The sequence below is a fragment of the Pholcus phalangioides genome, unplaced genomic scaffold, assembly GCF_987345545.1.
Source record: "Pholcus phalangioides strain wild (caught in Gottingen) unplaced genomic scaffold, Ppha-v1.0 ptg000018l_1, whole genome shotgun sequence".
In the NCBI taxonomy this organism is placed as follows: Eukaryota; Metazoa; Arthropoda; class Arachnida; order Araneae; family Pholcidae; genus Pholcus; species Pholcus phalangioides.
This window is the reverse complement of record NW_028301611.1, coordinates 19,528,495-19,545,248: the sequence shown is the minus strand read 5'-3', so window position 1 is coordinate 19,545,248 and position 16,754 is coordinate 19,528,495. Positions and strand designations below refer to the sequence as shown.

General features: G+C 35.5%; 1 protein-coding gene across 4 annotated transcripts in view; it reads right to left on the bottom strand.

The window, feature by feature from the left end:
- Window positions 1-16,754, bottom strand: part of LOC149071806 (liprin-alpha-1-like) — a 153,130-nt gene that overhangs the window by 12,092 nt on the left and 124,284 nt on the right. For 3 of the 4 annotated variants that reach the window (XM_089247919.1, XM_089247917.1, XM_089247920.1), the window contains exons 20-24: window positions 14,515-14,715; window positions 12,726-12,901; window positions 6,899-6,999; window positions 3,475-3,650; window positions 3,247-3,315 (exon numbers count right to left, since the gene is read on the bottom strand). In XM_089247919.1, the coding sequence (XP_089104045.1) occupies window positions 3,247-3,315; window positions 3,475-3,650; window positions 6,899-6,999; window positions 12,726-12,901; window positions 14,515-14,715 (723 nt within the window). The remainder of the gene's footprint in view (window positions 1-3,246; window positions 3,316-3,474; window positions 3,651-6,898; window positions 7,000-12,725; window positions 12,902-14,514; window positions 14,716-16,754) is intronic. The other variant, XM_089247918.1, reaches the window with a different exon arrangement.

Sequence of the window (16,754 nt, the reverse complement as noted above, 5' to 3'; positions counted from 1 at the left end):
GTTTCATTATACAATGGGTGCTCTTTTCAAAGGATATTCATAAACCACACTGTGATGGTGGCCATGGATCCAACAACTTCACCGCACACAGACTCAGGTCATATCGCCATATGCCTATTTCCAACCACTGGAGTTAGGTGGGAAATGAAGGCACCATCTATCGGTGGTCGTCCCCCAAGCTCGGTAAGCAAACAACTTGTTTTCAATGTTTCCCCCCTGAATTTGAACTCTTGGATCTTGACAGTAACCTTCATGGTGGAAGACAAGCACCTTACTGCAGCACTCTGGTGCTAAAAGCTTCTGCGCTCAATGTGGGGCTCGAACTCACCACCCTGAGACTAAGATTAAATCTCAGTTCTATTGACTCAGCTAGCCAGGTGGAATTTCACCCATCCAATGATGGATTTGAACCCAGTTTTCTGAGAATTTGACTTCCTGACCCAGCATCTTACTTTATCATGCCACCACAGCAATAAAATGTCAACAACATGTAAAAAATTCAACTGCCCCAGGTGAGCATAATCCCACTAAGCACGATTACACAGATAATTTTTGAATTTTTTTTATAACATGAGTGAAATAATTTTTTTTAGATTAATTTTGGGTGTTGAATTCAAATATGAATGCAAAAAACCAATCATCAGATACAGTTTTTCTGTATGCATGATGGTCATTTTTTTAAATACATATACTGTATGAAAAACTTACACATCTTGAAAATCAAGTTAATTGGCATATACTTAATAACAGTTTTTCTTCTTATACTATCCATGCATATACAAACAAAAGAAAAATTTAATACAAGCAGTATTTTGTTGGGTGGGGAAGGGCAGATAGTTTCTTTTTTACTGCAAAAAAAATGGAACCGGGCAGGTCTCCAGATGGGGGTGGGGAGAATGTAATAATAACAACAAATCAAGGATATTGATCGTATCGCCATAGGATAAGTCTATTTCATGAGCAACCACTCAGAAATAATTTCTGATATACATGCACGCATCCAGCTTCGTTCTGACCACTGTCTCACCATCACAAATTTATATTTTCTCTAAATAAAGATTTGGTGAAATATTCAAGTAAGATTGATGGTCAGCACGACAGTGTGTGGCTTAAAAATATCCTCTGAAGACAGCTTCCATTTTATATAGTTATTAGGAACAAGCAAATATATATTCAGTTTTTCTACAGAGAAAATTTAGATAAGTTTTAGCGGGAATAATGATTTGGTGACAATCCAAGTGAAATTCACTGTCGGCTTATAAATATATTCTGAAGATGGCTTCCATTATATATAGGTGCTATAAATTCATGGTTTTTCCTTGTTATTAGCCTATAGAGTTGGTTTCTTGTTCTTAATTGCGTTAATATTAGGTAAAAAAATTTTTTTCTTTACTCCTCCAATTTAAATTCTAACAATTTACTTATAAATTGACATCACTCTAAAAATCAAACTGTGTGATAACTTTCACAAACCCCTATAAAACTCTTGAACTGTTACTCAACCTAACCTTCACATAGATTTAAGCCAACTTGTTGGGCCTTTTGCAGCCTTTGTATTTCTTAGCTTATTACATTAGAACTGATTCGATAAAAGTAAAGTTAAGAATCAATTAAAATTTTTAACTGGTAAGTCAAACAAAATTTTAATCGTTTTGTGACAAAATTATATTAATAGATGCTCAAAAAATACATTTTATTCATTCCACTCACCTATTCGGTAGATGTAAACAAATGTAGGAATAGGTTAAAAAAAATTAAGGCTGCCCGCTTCAAGCAATTTGATATGCTGAACATAATTGCCAAAACCTGTGATTTCTTCATTTGGATCTTGTCGTTTTTGTAATAAAAAAAATTGATTATTTTTGGTTATTATTCACAGATTTTAAGACTACTTTCGATTATACTGTTGCTTGTTTTCCTAGACACTTTTCTCAAAATGGTACTTGTGAGGAGATGAGCTAATGCTTCCAAGAATATGAAAAACTACTGTTCATAATGGAGACAATAAATTTTGGTCGCCTTTCAAAACTCCTTTGATAAAGAACTTTTACAGCGACACCTACACTCCCATCAAACTCAATTTGAAACTGAAAGCATCAATTTTCATTGAATCTAATTTGATCAAAATATTTTTTAATACGACCACTTATCCGAAATGTTCTGTATAGAACATGATTTTTATGGCATCTAATCGGTTCTTCCAAAAAATTGGGAGTTAATTCACAAACTTTTATTAAAAATTTTAATCAAACTGCTCGAGTGGATTAACTCAACTAAAATTTTTAACTGTGATTAACAACTGATCAATTGACCGACCCGATAAAAGCATGGCAGATAAATTACATTCATACTCGCAAAACACTGAATACAATTAAATTTTGTTGAAAATGTTCAATGTGTCATTGGCGTACCCTCACTGAGTGAAATTTTGCCCCAGGATTATAACCAGCACCAGATATTTCAAATATCAAAATACGGTGGAACTTGAGTCACAAGTAAGTCATTCCTTCAAGTTACTTGTATCACGAGAAGAATTTGCTGATATATAATGATGGAGATCCCATTAGTTTTTCCATAACTTCAAAATATCTACACACGTATAAAAAAATTGACATAACAATCCACAGAAGAAAAATAGTTTTGCTCATTAGATGAATACAAGACATAGTATAATATGACACTGGGGTTGGCTCTGATCTGCTTAATGTTTTTGTTTGTGAAACGACAAACCATCTTTTTTTGAAGCGCGTGATCTAATTGCTAATTATTAGCCTGGTGTTAAAAATAAAAGTTTTAAAAAGTTCCCTTATGAAACTTTATATTGTGATAGTCTTTTAATTGCAAATACAGCAAAAAGCAGCACGAACAAAAGTATGAAACATCAAAGTTGAGTTTTCATAATCAATAAAACTGTTCATTTGTTAATAATAATTTATCCTTATGCTTCTGGTAGAGCAGGGAGGAAAAGAAAGACAGTCTACATTTATATTGTGTCTTAAATCATGTACAATTCAATAAATATTAATTGAAATGCTTGCATAATCAAATAATCAAAGTAAATTTTTAATTAACAATAAAAAAAGAAAACTACTGAAGCAGTATTCATTCATGAAAATAAATATATTCAAGCATGCATTTAGCGCATGACATAACACATGCAAGATCTAAAAAAAGCTGAACGAGTAAAGAAATTTAAAAAAGTGTTATTGAATGAAGAAATGGTAAAATAAACGTAAGGATATTTACCTCATCCGGCCGTCTTTCTGTCGCTTTCAACAAAAGGTTGCTAAACTCTCGCTCAAGTATTTGCCTGACCTGAAAAAAAATCTCTCACTGTACCAATCAACACTGGTTCAATTCAATTGCAAAGACATTTTGTTATCACATTTTAATGTGAGGTGCAATTTGGGGTATGATGAAAAGTAAATGGAAGCCAGAACAATATTTCTCAATTAAATTTTTTTCCTTGCTCACCTGAGTCATTTGGGTGGGAATTTGAAGGGCCAGAGCCAAAGCGTTGGCATCAAAGCTTTCGTCAAGGGCTATCACAGCACCATGCACACCGCTGTCTTGTAAATTTGGCGAATATTCCCTAAGACCTAGACTATCAATCCATTTCATTACCCTGTCGTTAGACCACACTAATACATCTGAAAAAAAAAATGTATATATGAAGACAGAAATAAAAAATCAAAAATTTTAAAAATAATAGATTAAGCATTTAATAATAAGGTTATCATGTCGATTAATTCTATGCTCTTGAAATATTAGCCCTTAACTGGTGTAGTAAATTGCCTATGGCAATAGACCTGAGTTGTGCTCGAATAGGAAAAAAAAAAGAGAAAAGCCCTTAACTGGTACTCTCTTCTGAAATATAGATGGCGGCAATGAAAAATCAAACACAACACTACATAGTACTCAGACTGTTAGGTACATACAGTTACACTTCCAGCACAACTCACTAGGTAGTAAATCGCCCATAGATGGTGATAGACCTGAGTTATGCTCGGTTTGAAAGAAAAAAAGAAAGAAAGCCCTTAACTGGTCTGGTGGGGTCCGATAGACCCTGTCATCTTTTTCTGCATGTACCTTCACCTGTCATCACCCTGTCATCTTTTTCTGCATGTACCTTCTTGGAGGTTCCCATATTTACCAATAGGTGGCTTCGTTCGGATGGGATCTATCAGAATAGGAGGGGGTCTGGGAGGTTTACAATACGGTTAGGTCAGGTTTTTTACTCCCAGACCATATAGTCAGAAATGCGAGTTAGTTAATTTCAATCACAAAAGTACCGATAAGGATTTACCCACCTCTGACTTGGATGGCTTCTTGATGGATACCAAATCATAGGAGAAATTAAAATATGTGCTAATTAATGCCAGGAGCTTGGGTAATAAGAAAGATTTTTTAGAAACAATGATGGTTGTGGAGGGCCTGATCTTATAGCCATTACAGAATCATGGGCAAACGATAGGGATGAATCTTTCTTACACATCTCCGGAAACGATACTTTTTTGAAAAATAGATTGAATAGGAAAGGGGGGTGGAGTGTTGATATACATGAAATCATGTTTGAAGTATAGAGTGTGTAATGTGCATAATGTGCAGACAAGTGATATTGAAACTATATGGGTTGAGTTTGAAAACAAAAGACATCATAAACTTATTGTTAGGGTTTGATACAATCCACCGAATAGGAATCCAAACTACATAGCCAAATTTCCAGATGAAATTTCCTACATGTGTAAGCGTAAGAGGGTTGTCATACTAGAGGATTTCAATTACCCAGTTACTGATTGGGTGAACCCTTCAGCTAGAGATCAGTATAAAAGATTTTCTTAAGTTGGTGCTCAAAACTTTTTTGTATCAGAAGGCACCAGGGGGTACTGTTATTTTAGATTTAGTTCTTACTAGTTTCGAGGATCTTGTTGAACATGTTTCGGTGGGGGACAAGTTTTCTTCCAGTGATCATTGTGTCTTCAGTTTTCAATAAATTTTCAAGTAAGGTTGATAACAAAATATTGGTTTCTTTTTTTTGGAGAACTTTGATGTTTTGAGAGGAAGGTTAGCGGAAGTTTTGAAAGACCAGTTGGACCAGTAGGGGTGGTAAGTCAATGGGAAGAATTTAGTACGAAGCTGTCCTCTGTTTTGTATGACGTTATAACCTTTGTTCGAAAAAAGTGTGTTTGTACATTGCACCCTCTATGGTTCACAGATAGTGTGCATAACCTTTATCTTGAAAAGAAAAGAGCATTCAGAGAGTATAAAAGTGGACGAGGTGACCTATCATTGTTTATTGATAAAAAAAGAGTATTGAAGAAAGCAATAAAGGATAGTAAAAAAGAAGTCGAATCTAGGTTGGCAGATAACATTGGCTCTGACCCAAAATCATTTTTAGATACATCAGTAATGGATGTAAGGGGACAGTTGTCCCCCCCCCCCCCGGACAAGAGGGTCTAGGGTAGAGAGCAATGTAGACACGTATAGTGCTTTCAATGACTATTTCACGTCAGATTTTATTAGAGAAAATGATATTCAATGTACCAGTGATATCATCATCATCATCAACAATCATTTTCAATCCACTGCTAGATGAAGGTCTCCTCTAAATTTTTTCCATTTTGCTCTGTCTGATGCTTTAGCCATCCAGTTGACTCCTGCCACTTTCCTGATCTCATCAATCCATCTTGCGTGGGGACGCCTTCTCGGAAAACCTCTTAACTAGTGTTATAACTTCTCTTAAACCAGTGTTATATGAGGTAATAAAATCCTCAAGGATATTCAAGTGGAAGATGTGGAGGTCCTAAATCTTCTAAGTGTGTGCAATCTAATGTGTGTGCAAGCATAGGCATAGGTAGAATGTTCTCAAGAGAGAAGGGGTAATATGTCTTCTTTCTGAAGACATATTTTCTTCTGAAGAAGAAAGGGTTTACCTTTTTTCCTATTGTAAAATAACATTATAATCTCGGCTTGAGGGGGGGGGGGTTAGAATCACAACCCCCCCCCCCCCCCAATGTGCACACCAATGTGTGCAAGCAAAGCACCTGGACCAGATGATATCTGTCCCAGGGTCCTCAGGGAATGTGCTAATGAATTGTTGGGGCCAGTCACACAGATCTACAGGAGTAGTGTTGCTGAAGGTATCGTCCCAAGAGATTGGAAACTTGCTAACGTTGTTCCGATATTTAAGAAGGGTAGTAAAGAAGCTGTGTCCAATTATTGTCCAGTGAGTTTGATGATAAAAAAATTTTGGAAATTATCATCAAAAGGTAATTAGTGAAGTGGATAGACGAGAATAATGTATTGTCAGACAATCAGCATGGGGTCAGGAAGAGGATATCATGTGTTACTAAACTCCGTTGCTTTTATGATCATGTGACTAAGGCTTTGGTTAAGAGCAAAAATGTAGATGTTGTTTTACTTGATTTCTAGAAGGCATTTGATCGGGTCCAACATAGTAAACTCTTGAAGCAATTTTCACATGTGATTGGGGGCAATTTGCTGAATTGGATAGAAATGGTTAAGACATAGGTCATAACAGATTATAGTGAATGGGGAATTGTCTGATTGGACAGGTGTCACAAGTGGTGTTCCTCAAAGAAGTGTGTCCTTTGCCTCCTCATACTTTTTCAAATTTTTATCAAGAAACTTGATCAAGATATCAATGGGATTGTTAACAAATACACAGATGATGGCCAATGGGGGTAGTAGAGAATCAAAGCGATAGGGAGTTACTCCTGACCAACTTAAACAGGATTGGAGCATGGGCAAAAGTTATTAAAACACATTTTTGATTGTAATCATAGCAATAATATAAACTGCACATTTTCAATGATCCTCATTAACCTGTAGGGTACAAGCCATATAGAAAAAGAACATGTGGATGTGATGCTATTACCACCTCTCATTTCATTCTCGCTTTGCTTCCTTCTATCTTCTAAAGCTTGCCTATCATAGTTCAACCTCTTCAAACAATTTATTCCATACTGTAAACTGGTCCTGTGAATTAGCAAAAGAAATAAAAATGCATAATAACATTCTTTATTATGATATGCACAGTAATGAAAAAACAAAAACAAAAAATACAACATTTCTCCCACAGAGCATGGGATCCCAGAAAGGATGGTGATATAACCACCAGGCATGCCAACTTTTGGAATAAAGAAATCCGGAGATCCTCCCCAGGGGGTACTCCCCCCTCTGACACTCATAGACACGATAAAAAAAAACAACTAAAAATTCACAAAAAAAATTTTGTTGAAACAAAATTGTTTTTAAATCAATTAAGATAAAGTTCCTTAATCTCCCCAAGGCAGTTTTTGCATTGCCCCTGAGCAGAATATAATTCCATGTCAGTCTTTCCATGCTGAATAGAGAAATCACATCTACATACTGTGTGCATAAAACATAAGCGTTTCCTTTCATGAATGCTATCAGTGATTGATAATCTTGGGTATATGAACTCTTAAAAGCTTTATATGGCTTTAAGTTTTATATTTTCTTTCTGAAGACATATTTAATTTGAAGGAAACAATTTAAAAACTTCAAAATACAAAGCTGCTGACGACAAAAAATAGGTTTACAACACGGCTGTTAATGGAATACAATAACGATTATACAGGAATTTCGGCAACCAAGGTCACGCCCCTGATAAATGAGATTGCCGATACATGCTACGTAAACGAAGTCACGTCTTTGCCAGTTGCTTAAATGCAGTCACCAAGACTTTTTTACGGCTGCTCGATAGAAATGACCACAGCTGTCCTCTATGGGTGCTTTCCCTAACGACGACGACAGTCATTGACATCACGACAATGTGAAAGCCTGCGTAAAATTTAATTTTCTGCCAAAATCCAGAGAAATTTTAACAAATTTGAAGAGCAGGAGGAAAAATCAGGAGTCTCCTGCCTAAATCTGGAGAGTTGGCAGGTCTGAACCACTAATTTCCTGATATTACATAACAAAGTATAATTTAGTTGTCCCTTATTGTTTAATTGAAATAAAGTTTTGCAGGAACAATTAAAGTATAAGGTGGTGGAGAAGTGGTACAGTAGAGAGTGTGGTCTGTCTGATTTTTTCCAAAATATTCATACATTCCAATTTATATAATATTTATGTCCATTTTCTTATGTATTACAAGTAAAGGTGACTCAAAAATTGGCGATTTATAGACAAGTGCAAAAAATGATGTGCCTTTGTACACACTTTAGTATGCTGCAACCAAAATCAACCAGATTAAATTGAAGACAGTAACAGGGGCTGTAACAACTAACCATTGTGTCACTGGACTTCACAGTGTGATAGAATCACATCAAGATCATGCAAAAATAGCACAAGATATCCGAGATTGTAATGTATCTGATTTTCAATGATGCAGTATATATACGAGTTTGAGAATCAGTTGGGCACTTCGATTTCATTTGTTTTTGCGACATTCTTAACTTCATGCCGTCAACAGTCATTTTTACAAACTTGAATAAGGTCAAAAAATCAAAAAATTCATGAATGGGAAAAACTTTCAACGAAATGTAATATTGTTAGAGACCAGAGAACTAGTTCCTAAACTCATTTGGTGATTGCATAACAACAGTGGGTGTTTACAGGGGGCTTAGGGAGCTATGGTTCAGGGCAGCAAGTTCAGACGGGCTACAAATTTGAGGAATAAGTGGCCAAGAAAGTTAGAATGAGAAAAGGGCAGCAAAATTTACATTAACCTCAATGAATCCGCCTCTGCCCAGGCAGCAAGGGACTAGGTCAGTGTTTTCCAAACTTATTTAGCCCATCGCCCCCTTTCCAAAAATCAAAATTTCTCATTGACCCCCTGGAAATGATGTTAAAAATCCGCATAAAAAATTGGAAGATACAGTGACAAATGTTTGATTTTTTTCCCCCATCAATGTTTTCCTGCAACGGCAGTATAAAAAGGGTTAAAAATTTGAAAATAATTACAGTAGTTTCAAAAGATTACAAGAAACTTCATTACAAAACAAAAAAATAATAAATTTGTGAATTATGAAATTTCAATTCACAAAACAGATGCACATATTTAAATTGATTGCAGTCAGTAATATTCACATCATACTTAAAAAATATCTATTAATAATAAAATTATTTTTTTAAAAACCCAAACACAACTACAATTGTCACTTAGTTTTAATAAAAATAATTTTATTATTAATAGATATTTTCTAAGTGTGATGACTATCGCTTAGATTTACTAATTCAGCATTCTCAAATCCTCACAATTGAATATCTGTATGTGATTTAGATTTTTTGTGAAAGATTTGTGACTGCATTGAAACGTCTTGCACCTGAAAATTTTTGAGCTACATTAGAACCTCTCAATAACGGACAATCATGAGACAGAAAATTTTCTCTGCCAATGAGGAGTGGCCATTAATGGATAGTAAAATAATCAGTCGCATATCCGGAATTCTGTTGAAGTAATTCAAAAATTATTTCCAGGTACAGTATTTGCTTTTGTGACCAGAACAATTAATAACCATCTTCAAATTTGAACGTTAGGTCCTTTTTTAATGCTATTTCTGTCGATTTTTCTTGCAAATGATAATTATTATTGTTGGATATTAAAAAAAAAAATTATTGAAAATTGTTATTTTTATTCAGTACAGATTATTTATTTCATTACAGATTGTAAGGATCTCTTCGGAATGATCACGTTGTATAAAAAAATAAATATTCTTTTAAACGCCCTCCCTGGCCCCTATTGTCAACTGCACTTTACACATTCTTGAAACAATTTAAACTAGATTTTCAATACGAGTTACCTACTATGAAATTGCATATCCAGAAATTTTATTTTACGCAGAATTATTCCTACCAATGCATGTTGGACTTGAGTGTTCTATTTTGACATGGAGTACAGAGTAAGGAGTTGAGATGAGTTGAGTTCCAGTGAATTTATTATTAGGTAATGTCCAATTAGGATTAGTGTTGGTGTAACGCACTAGATACGCAATTGTGTTCACACTAATCTGCTGCTTTTTCCTCTTATGAAAGATTGACCCCGACGGAACACGAGTCCCAGCTATTTTTTTGTTTTTCTTAATCACTATAATACTGCCAAAAAATTATTTTATTGATTGGGAGAACCAAAAAAAATCTGGAGATCAGTATGAAAGAGACTAAGTTCGTAGTTGAAAAGTTTTTGTATCAGCATGTATCAGAAGCCACTAGGGGCACTGCTATTTTGGATTTAGTTGTTACTAGTTCTGAGGATCTTGTTGAACATGTTTAGGTGGGGGAAGAGTTTTCTTCCAGTGATCATCGCATCACCAGATTCCACTATAACTTTTCCTTGGGTGAGGCTGATAACAAGAAACTGGTTCCTTGTTTTCAGAGAGCTAACTTTGATATTTTGAGAGGAAGGTTAGCGGGAGTTTTCAAAGACCTGTTGGAATCAGTAGGGGTGGTAAGTCAATGTGAAGAATTTAGTACAAAACTGTCCTCTGTTTTGCACAACGTCATACCCTTTTTTCAAAAGAAGTGTGTTTGTACATCGCACCCTCTATGGTTCACGGATAGCTTGCCTAACCTTTATCTTGAAAAGAGCATTCAGAGTGTATAAAAGTGGATGAGGCGACATATCATTGTTTACTGATAAAAGAAGAGTGTTGAAGAAAGCGATAAGGGATAGTAAAAAGGAAGTTGAATCTAGGTTGGCAGATAACATTGGCTATGGTCCAAAATCATTTTTACAATACGCCAATAATGGATGTAAGGGTACAGTTGGTCCCCTCTCGATAGGAGGGTCAGGTTAGAGATCAATGTAGACATGTGTAGTGCTTTCAATGACTTTTTCACGTCGGTTTTTAATGGAGATAATGATATTCAATATACGGGTGTTGCATGGGGTAATAAAACCCTCAACAGTATTCAAGTGGAAGAGGTGGAGGTCCTGAATCTTCTAAAAAATGTATGTGCAAGCAAAGCACCAGGAAATATCTATCCCAGGGTTCTCAGGGAATGTGCTAATGAATTGTTGGGGCCAGTCGCACAGATATATAGGAGCAGTGTTGCTGAGGGTATTGTCCCAAGGAATTGGAAGCTTGCTAATGTTGTTCCGATATTTAAGAAGGGTAGTAGAGAAGCTGTGTCCAATTATCGTCCAGTGAGTTTGACGAGCTCCCTCTTGAAAATTTTGGAAATTATTATCAAAAGGCAGTTTGTGAAGTAGATAGACGAGAATAATGTATTGTCGGAAAATCAGCATAAGTTCAGGAAGGGGAAGTCATGTGTAACTAACCCCTTCCGTTTCTATGATCACGTGACTAAGGCTTTGGGTAAGAGCAAAAATGTAGATGTTGTTTACCTTGATTTCGAGAAGGCATTCGATCGGGTCCAACATGGAAAACTCTTGAAGCGTTTACAGGAGATTGCGGGCAACTTGCTGAATTGGATAGAATCGTGGTTAAGAGATAAGTCTCATCAAGTTATGGTGAACGGGGAATTCTTGGACAGGCGTCACAAGTGAAGTTCCTCAAGGAAGTGTCCTTAGCCCCATATCTTTTTCACTTTTTGTCGATAAACTCGATCAGGGTATCGATGGGATTACTAGCAAATTTACAGATGATGTGAAGCTAATGGGGGTAATTGGGAATCAAAGCGATAGGGAGTTGATGCAGACCAACTTAAACAGGATCGCAGCATGGGCAAATGAATGGAGCTCGACCTTTAGCATTGATAAGTGCATGGTTGCTCATTTTGGTTCGAACAACCCACGGTTCTCTTACGAGTTGAATGGTGTCACTATAACAGATGCAACTAGGGTCAACGATTTGGGAATTCTCATTGACGAGCAGCTTAGGTTTTCTGAACATTGTTCATCGGTGGTTAAAAAAGCAAATAGAATGCTTGGTCTCATTTTCAAAAAGGTCTCTTCTCGTTCTCCTAAAGTAATTCTTCCGCTTTTTCAAGGCTTAGTTCGCCCGCGACTGGAGTATGCAGTAAGGTTTTGGAGACCATACCTACAGACGGACATAGGCTTGGTTGAAGGTTGCAGAGAAGAGCTACGTGTGTCCTTATTGGCACACAGGGCTTGAGTTATGAAGAGAGAAGTGTTACAAATTTTGAATGGGATGGATAAGATGGACCATGAACTTTTAGTACACCGCCAATCAACTGCTTTTACAAGGGGACACCAGTATCGATTGGTAAGGGACAATACAAGGTTATGGTGTCGCACGGAATTTTTCTCTGATAGGGTTGTTAATAAATGGAATAGCTTACCCCCAGAGGTAGTGAATTGTAACACAATTGACACGTTTAAAAAGAAATATGATAAACATGTTGGGGTAAATCGAGAAGCTATTCATACTTAGAATAAGACAACTATAAATACATTACGGGCATTGTATAGTATTTTATCATGTGTATATATTGTTTATAATTTTAATTTTCAATTGGGTTGCTGTATTTTTGAAATATATGACATCCATATTTGTTATGGGCATCTTTTTCTCAGCCACCTCGTTGGGCATTTTGCCTGTTGTGGCGTTGTATTGGTATTCGCTTAAACACAGCAATACCAATTACTGAGATTTTATCAGGAACAATAAACTAACTGTTTAGTGAACACTGAATAATGTTAATTTATACTGTTAATTTTGATAAAAATGCAATATAATATTTCAAGCATTCTGCGCTATAAATCAAAATCATGATTAAACAGACTTTTCAATCAACACAGACACTCATTCACTTACCTATGGAAACCATCAACCATTTTTAAATGCATTCTGAGGTCCTTTTTGGTGAGGTGATCCAACATTCGAGCATCTACAAGGCATTCCATGAACGTTGAGCGATACTGAGCAAGTCCTAAGCTAGCTAGCCACTCGTTCCCTATCCACTCGTGGTTCATTTCACCAAAGGCTAAACTCTATAAAACATATAAGAAAAGGTCAGATATGGGAATGATAAGCTTATAAGCATGCAATACAAACACACATTCACCATTTATAAAATATGCACCCACCACAATGTAATGCATGATTTTGTGTTGAAAATTTTTTTATGTTCACAGGAAAATTTTGCATAATTATAGAATGTTATTGATGACAACCAATGTGAATATAGAATGAAATGCATCAATAATTGCAATCAATGTAACAAAATTATGTATTTTCCATAAATGCCAGTTAATTCAGCACTAGCTAATATACATGGGTTGTTAAAAGTTCTGTAACTTCGATATGAAAAATCGTATTCTGCATGTACATAAAAATCTTAACTTCAATGTTACTAAAAACTCTTCCTCTATCTGGAATATGAAAATTTAACTCCCAATATTTCGTTCCCAAGGATTTCACCTCTGACATTCCGCTTGCCTTGATTGTATGAGTGACCAAGTGACTGACAGTGCGAGTGACTAAATGGTTGAGTGAGTGGCCATATGAGTGTCCAAGTAACTGTGTTTGACTTTATGAGTGAGTGACCTTATGAATACGAGTGACTGTATGAGAATGAGTGACTGAATGGGTGAGTAAATGAATGACCAATATTTACTTGGTCTCTCACACAGTCACATACTGTCTGTCACTCACTCACACAGTCACATACTGTCTGTCACTCACTCACACAGTCACATACTGTCTGTCACTCACTCACACAGTCATCACACCCACCAACTCAGTTTCACTTAGTCACTCATATGATTATACACTTGGTCACTCATAGATAACACACTTGTCACTCATATTGTGATTTACGCATACAATCACTCACCCACTCATATACTCAGCCACTCACTTTGTCACTCATATAGTTAGGACAGGCAAAATTTCTGTAAACTCCTCTACCTATACACATTTTACAAGCAAGCATACAATTTTTTGTACTCCCCAAAAGTCCTTTTTTTGTAAACTGCAAAGAAGCTTTGTCACATTTTGTTGAATGTCATTAAAGTTGCCATAGCGATTTTCTCTTAAGACCATTTTTACTTTTGAGATGGGGGGGGGGGGAGAGTCTACTGGAGTGAGACCTAATGAATATGAAGTAAGTAGGATCAGATTTTCAAGTAAAAAATTGATGCATAATCAACTAGAAATGAGTTGAGGTATTGTTTTCTAGCAGAGAAAACGATCTCCTGTTTATTAAAGCTACAGCCTCGTTGAGCCTGTGAATTTACTGCAACTGGTGATCTATTACACATTTTAGGATGGAGGAAACACCACCCATACTGATGCTCAATGCCTCTGGCATAAACTTAATAGTTGCTTTAGCATAGCAAAAAATTTGCAAGCTTGTTAAATAACTCATCATTTGTGCTGATAAATGGGAGTCTCTCTTCTTGCAATCTTCGTGAGACTTGCGGCCAGTCAAAATTTTGTTTACATGCAAATTACACTAGCATTCCATTTGCAAACAGCAAATGGTTGCACTAGTAGACGAGAGAGGAAAAAAAAATCAGAACCCAAACTTTTGAGGCTGGATTTATATGATCTGTTCAAAATGTAGAAGTTTGTAAACACAAAATAACAGACGGAAACTCACAGTCCGAGATGGCTTTGGCGCTGATGGACTTGTTAGTGCAACCATTTCCTGTATTGCTAGCCTAAGCTTCAGTCGATGCAAAGGATTGCTGATTCCAATTTCTCGTTGTATTTCTGTGTCCGATAGGGCTGACATTATCGCCCCACTTTTCACATTTGCACGACATGCTGCAACATACCAAGCCGGCATTCCAACCCATAGCTGGAACAAAAACAGACAAAAAATGAATAAACATACTTGATAAAAACAAAAACAAGTAATCTATTAACGTTGTGAAAGAACAAATGCGCATATTATGTGTTAGGTAGAAGGAAACTTTTTGTTCCAATTTGAAACCATAATATTACTCTCAAGAGAATTTGTTTTTCAATACTTTCACACAATTACGCTTCTAATCTTTTAGGTGGTGTGGTCTACTGCTACTATACCACTTATGTACATTTTACACATTCTTCTGTAGAATTTTTAATGAACTGGACATGCTAAAACATCTGTTTCTGAATATAATCGTTATAACATATAGTGCTACCTCAGCTGACTAGTGTTTTGATTTATAAATATTAAACTCAAGAAAAATATATTACAGTATTTTTTGGTCTATCTCGAACAGCAACTATGTTTTTAAAAAATATATTTTGAAAGCTTACAGAGCTTACTCTGAATAGAGACCTAAAATTTTTGTATAAAAAAAAAACAAAAATGGGGCAATAAACAATCAATAATAAATTGACTCCCAAAGTTACAACATAACATTCATAAATCAACTTTGGTTCCCGGCATTTAGCAAGCATTTTCTAACAAACATCTGCTTGTAGAATATGTGAAAACAGTAATCACATGAAAGTTAAATTTCAACTCAGAAAGGTGAGGCAGATGCAGTGCTTATGTTGAATATATTCTCTTCTACATGTTATATTTACTTAATTTTTAAATTGTAATGTTTACACCTAGGTAGTGGATAAGCTAGGAAATAGAAGTTTAAACTAGAGGAATTTGAACTCTTTGCTCAATATAAATACAATGCACAACCAATAATAAAGAAAAATAACCAAACACACAACAGGGAAAACTGGGGCTGTATTACCTGTTCATGCTTATTTTCATCCCATCTGAATTATAAGCATAGGTTCATGAGCAGGACTTCAAGAATAATCCGAAAAACGGCACCAAGGAATTATTCTTAGGCTCTCTCTTTAATGTCATGTGACGTGAAAGAGGGAAAATCAAAAGAAATCACTTTCTACACAAGGAAAAGCAATTTTCCCCCTTTGGCTGATTGGCCGCTGACCAATCAAAATTAAGCTTGCGATATTAGACTACTACTATACATTTCCTGAATTTTTTGTTCAGCGACAGTGGCAACATGAATTCATTTTTGATGCATGTGCAGAACATTTGTTTTTCTTCTATATTCTTTAATGTTAAAAATGGAAGGTGTTAGTGGGGCTATATATTAGCTATATATATTTTTTCCTTTTTTTTAATGGGGAAGATGGAAAACAGAAGGAGTACATGAAGAGTTATTTTTTAGAATTAAATATATTTTTCAGCGTAAATATTATTCAAGAGGATATTTCAGCATTATAACTAATTTATTTTTAAGCCGTACTGCAGTTCATAAGGAACTACCAAAATCAAAAAATGTATTGTTGTCATTGCCTGTTTTGATGGATGTGGGTGATTATTACTTTGCTTCATTTATTATATATATATATAATTTTAGTATAATATAATCAAGAAATAAAGTGAAATGTTGATATAATACTCTGCGGACCAACGAAAAATATTGTTTCAAAGAGATTATCATTATATCGAGAGGCAGCAGTTTGAGTGTAAGCATTTTGAAACAAAACTCGAAGAATATAGTTGTAGAATGATTTATCGTTATATCATTGTAGCAAGGTTTCACTGTATACTACACTTGATAATGAGTAGATTTCTATAATTGAATACAATCAATTATAAAAGGCTGATGAAATAGCATAATTTTCTTTCAAGGAAAAACACTACTTGAGTCACCGTAATAAATTTTTCACTAAACCAGCACCATCGCGAGTAGAAAATACCATCCAATACAAATAGGGGAGACACTCCTTCAGCATCTTCCTCCGAATATTCGGAGAAACACTATGCTTGTTTTCGGAGGGGAATGCAGATAATACAAAAATTTCCCTTTTATGCTTATATTATCATAATCGGTGCAGATATGGATCAGATTCCTGATAGGAATGAGTAGATAG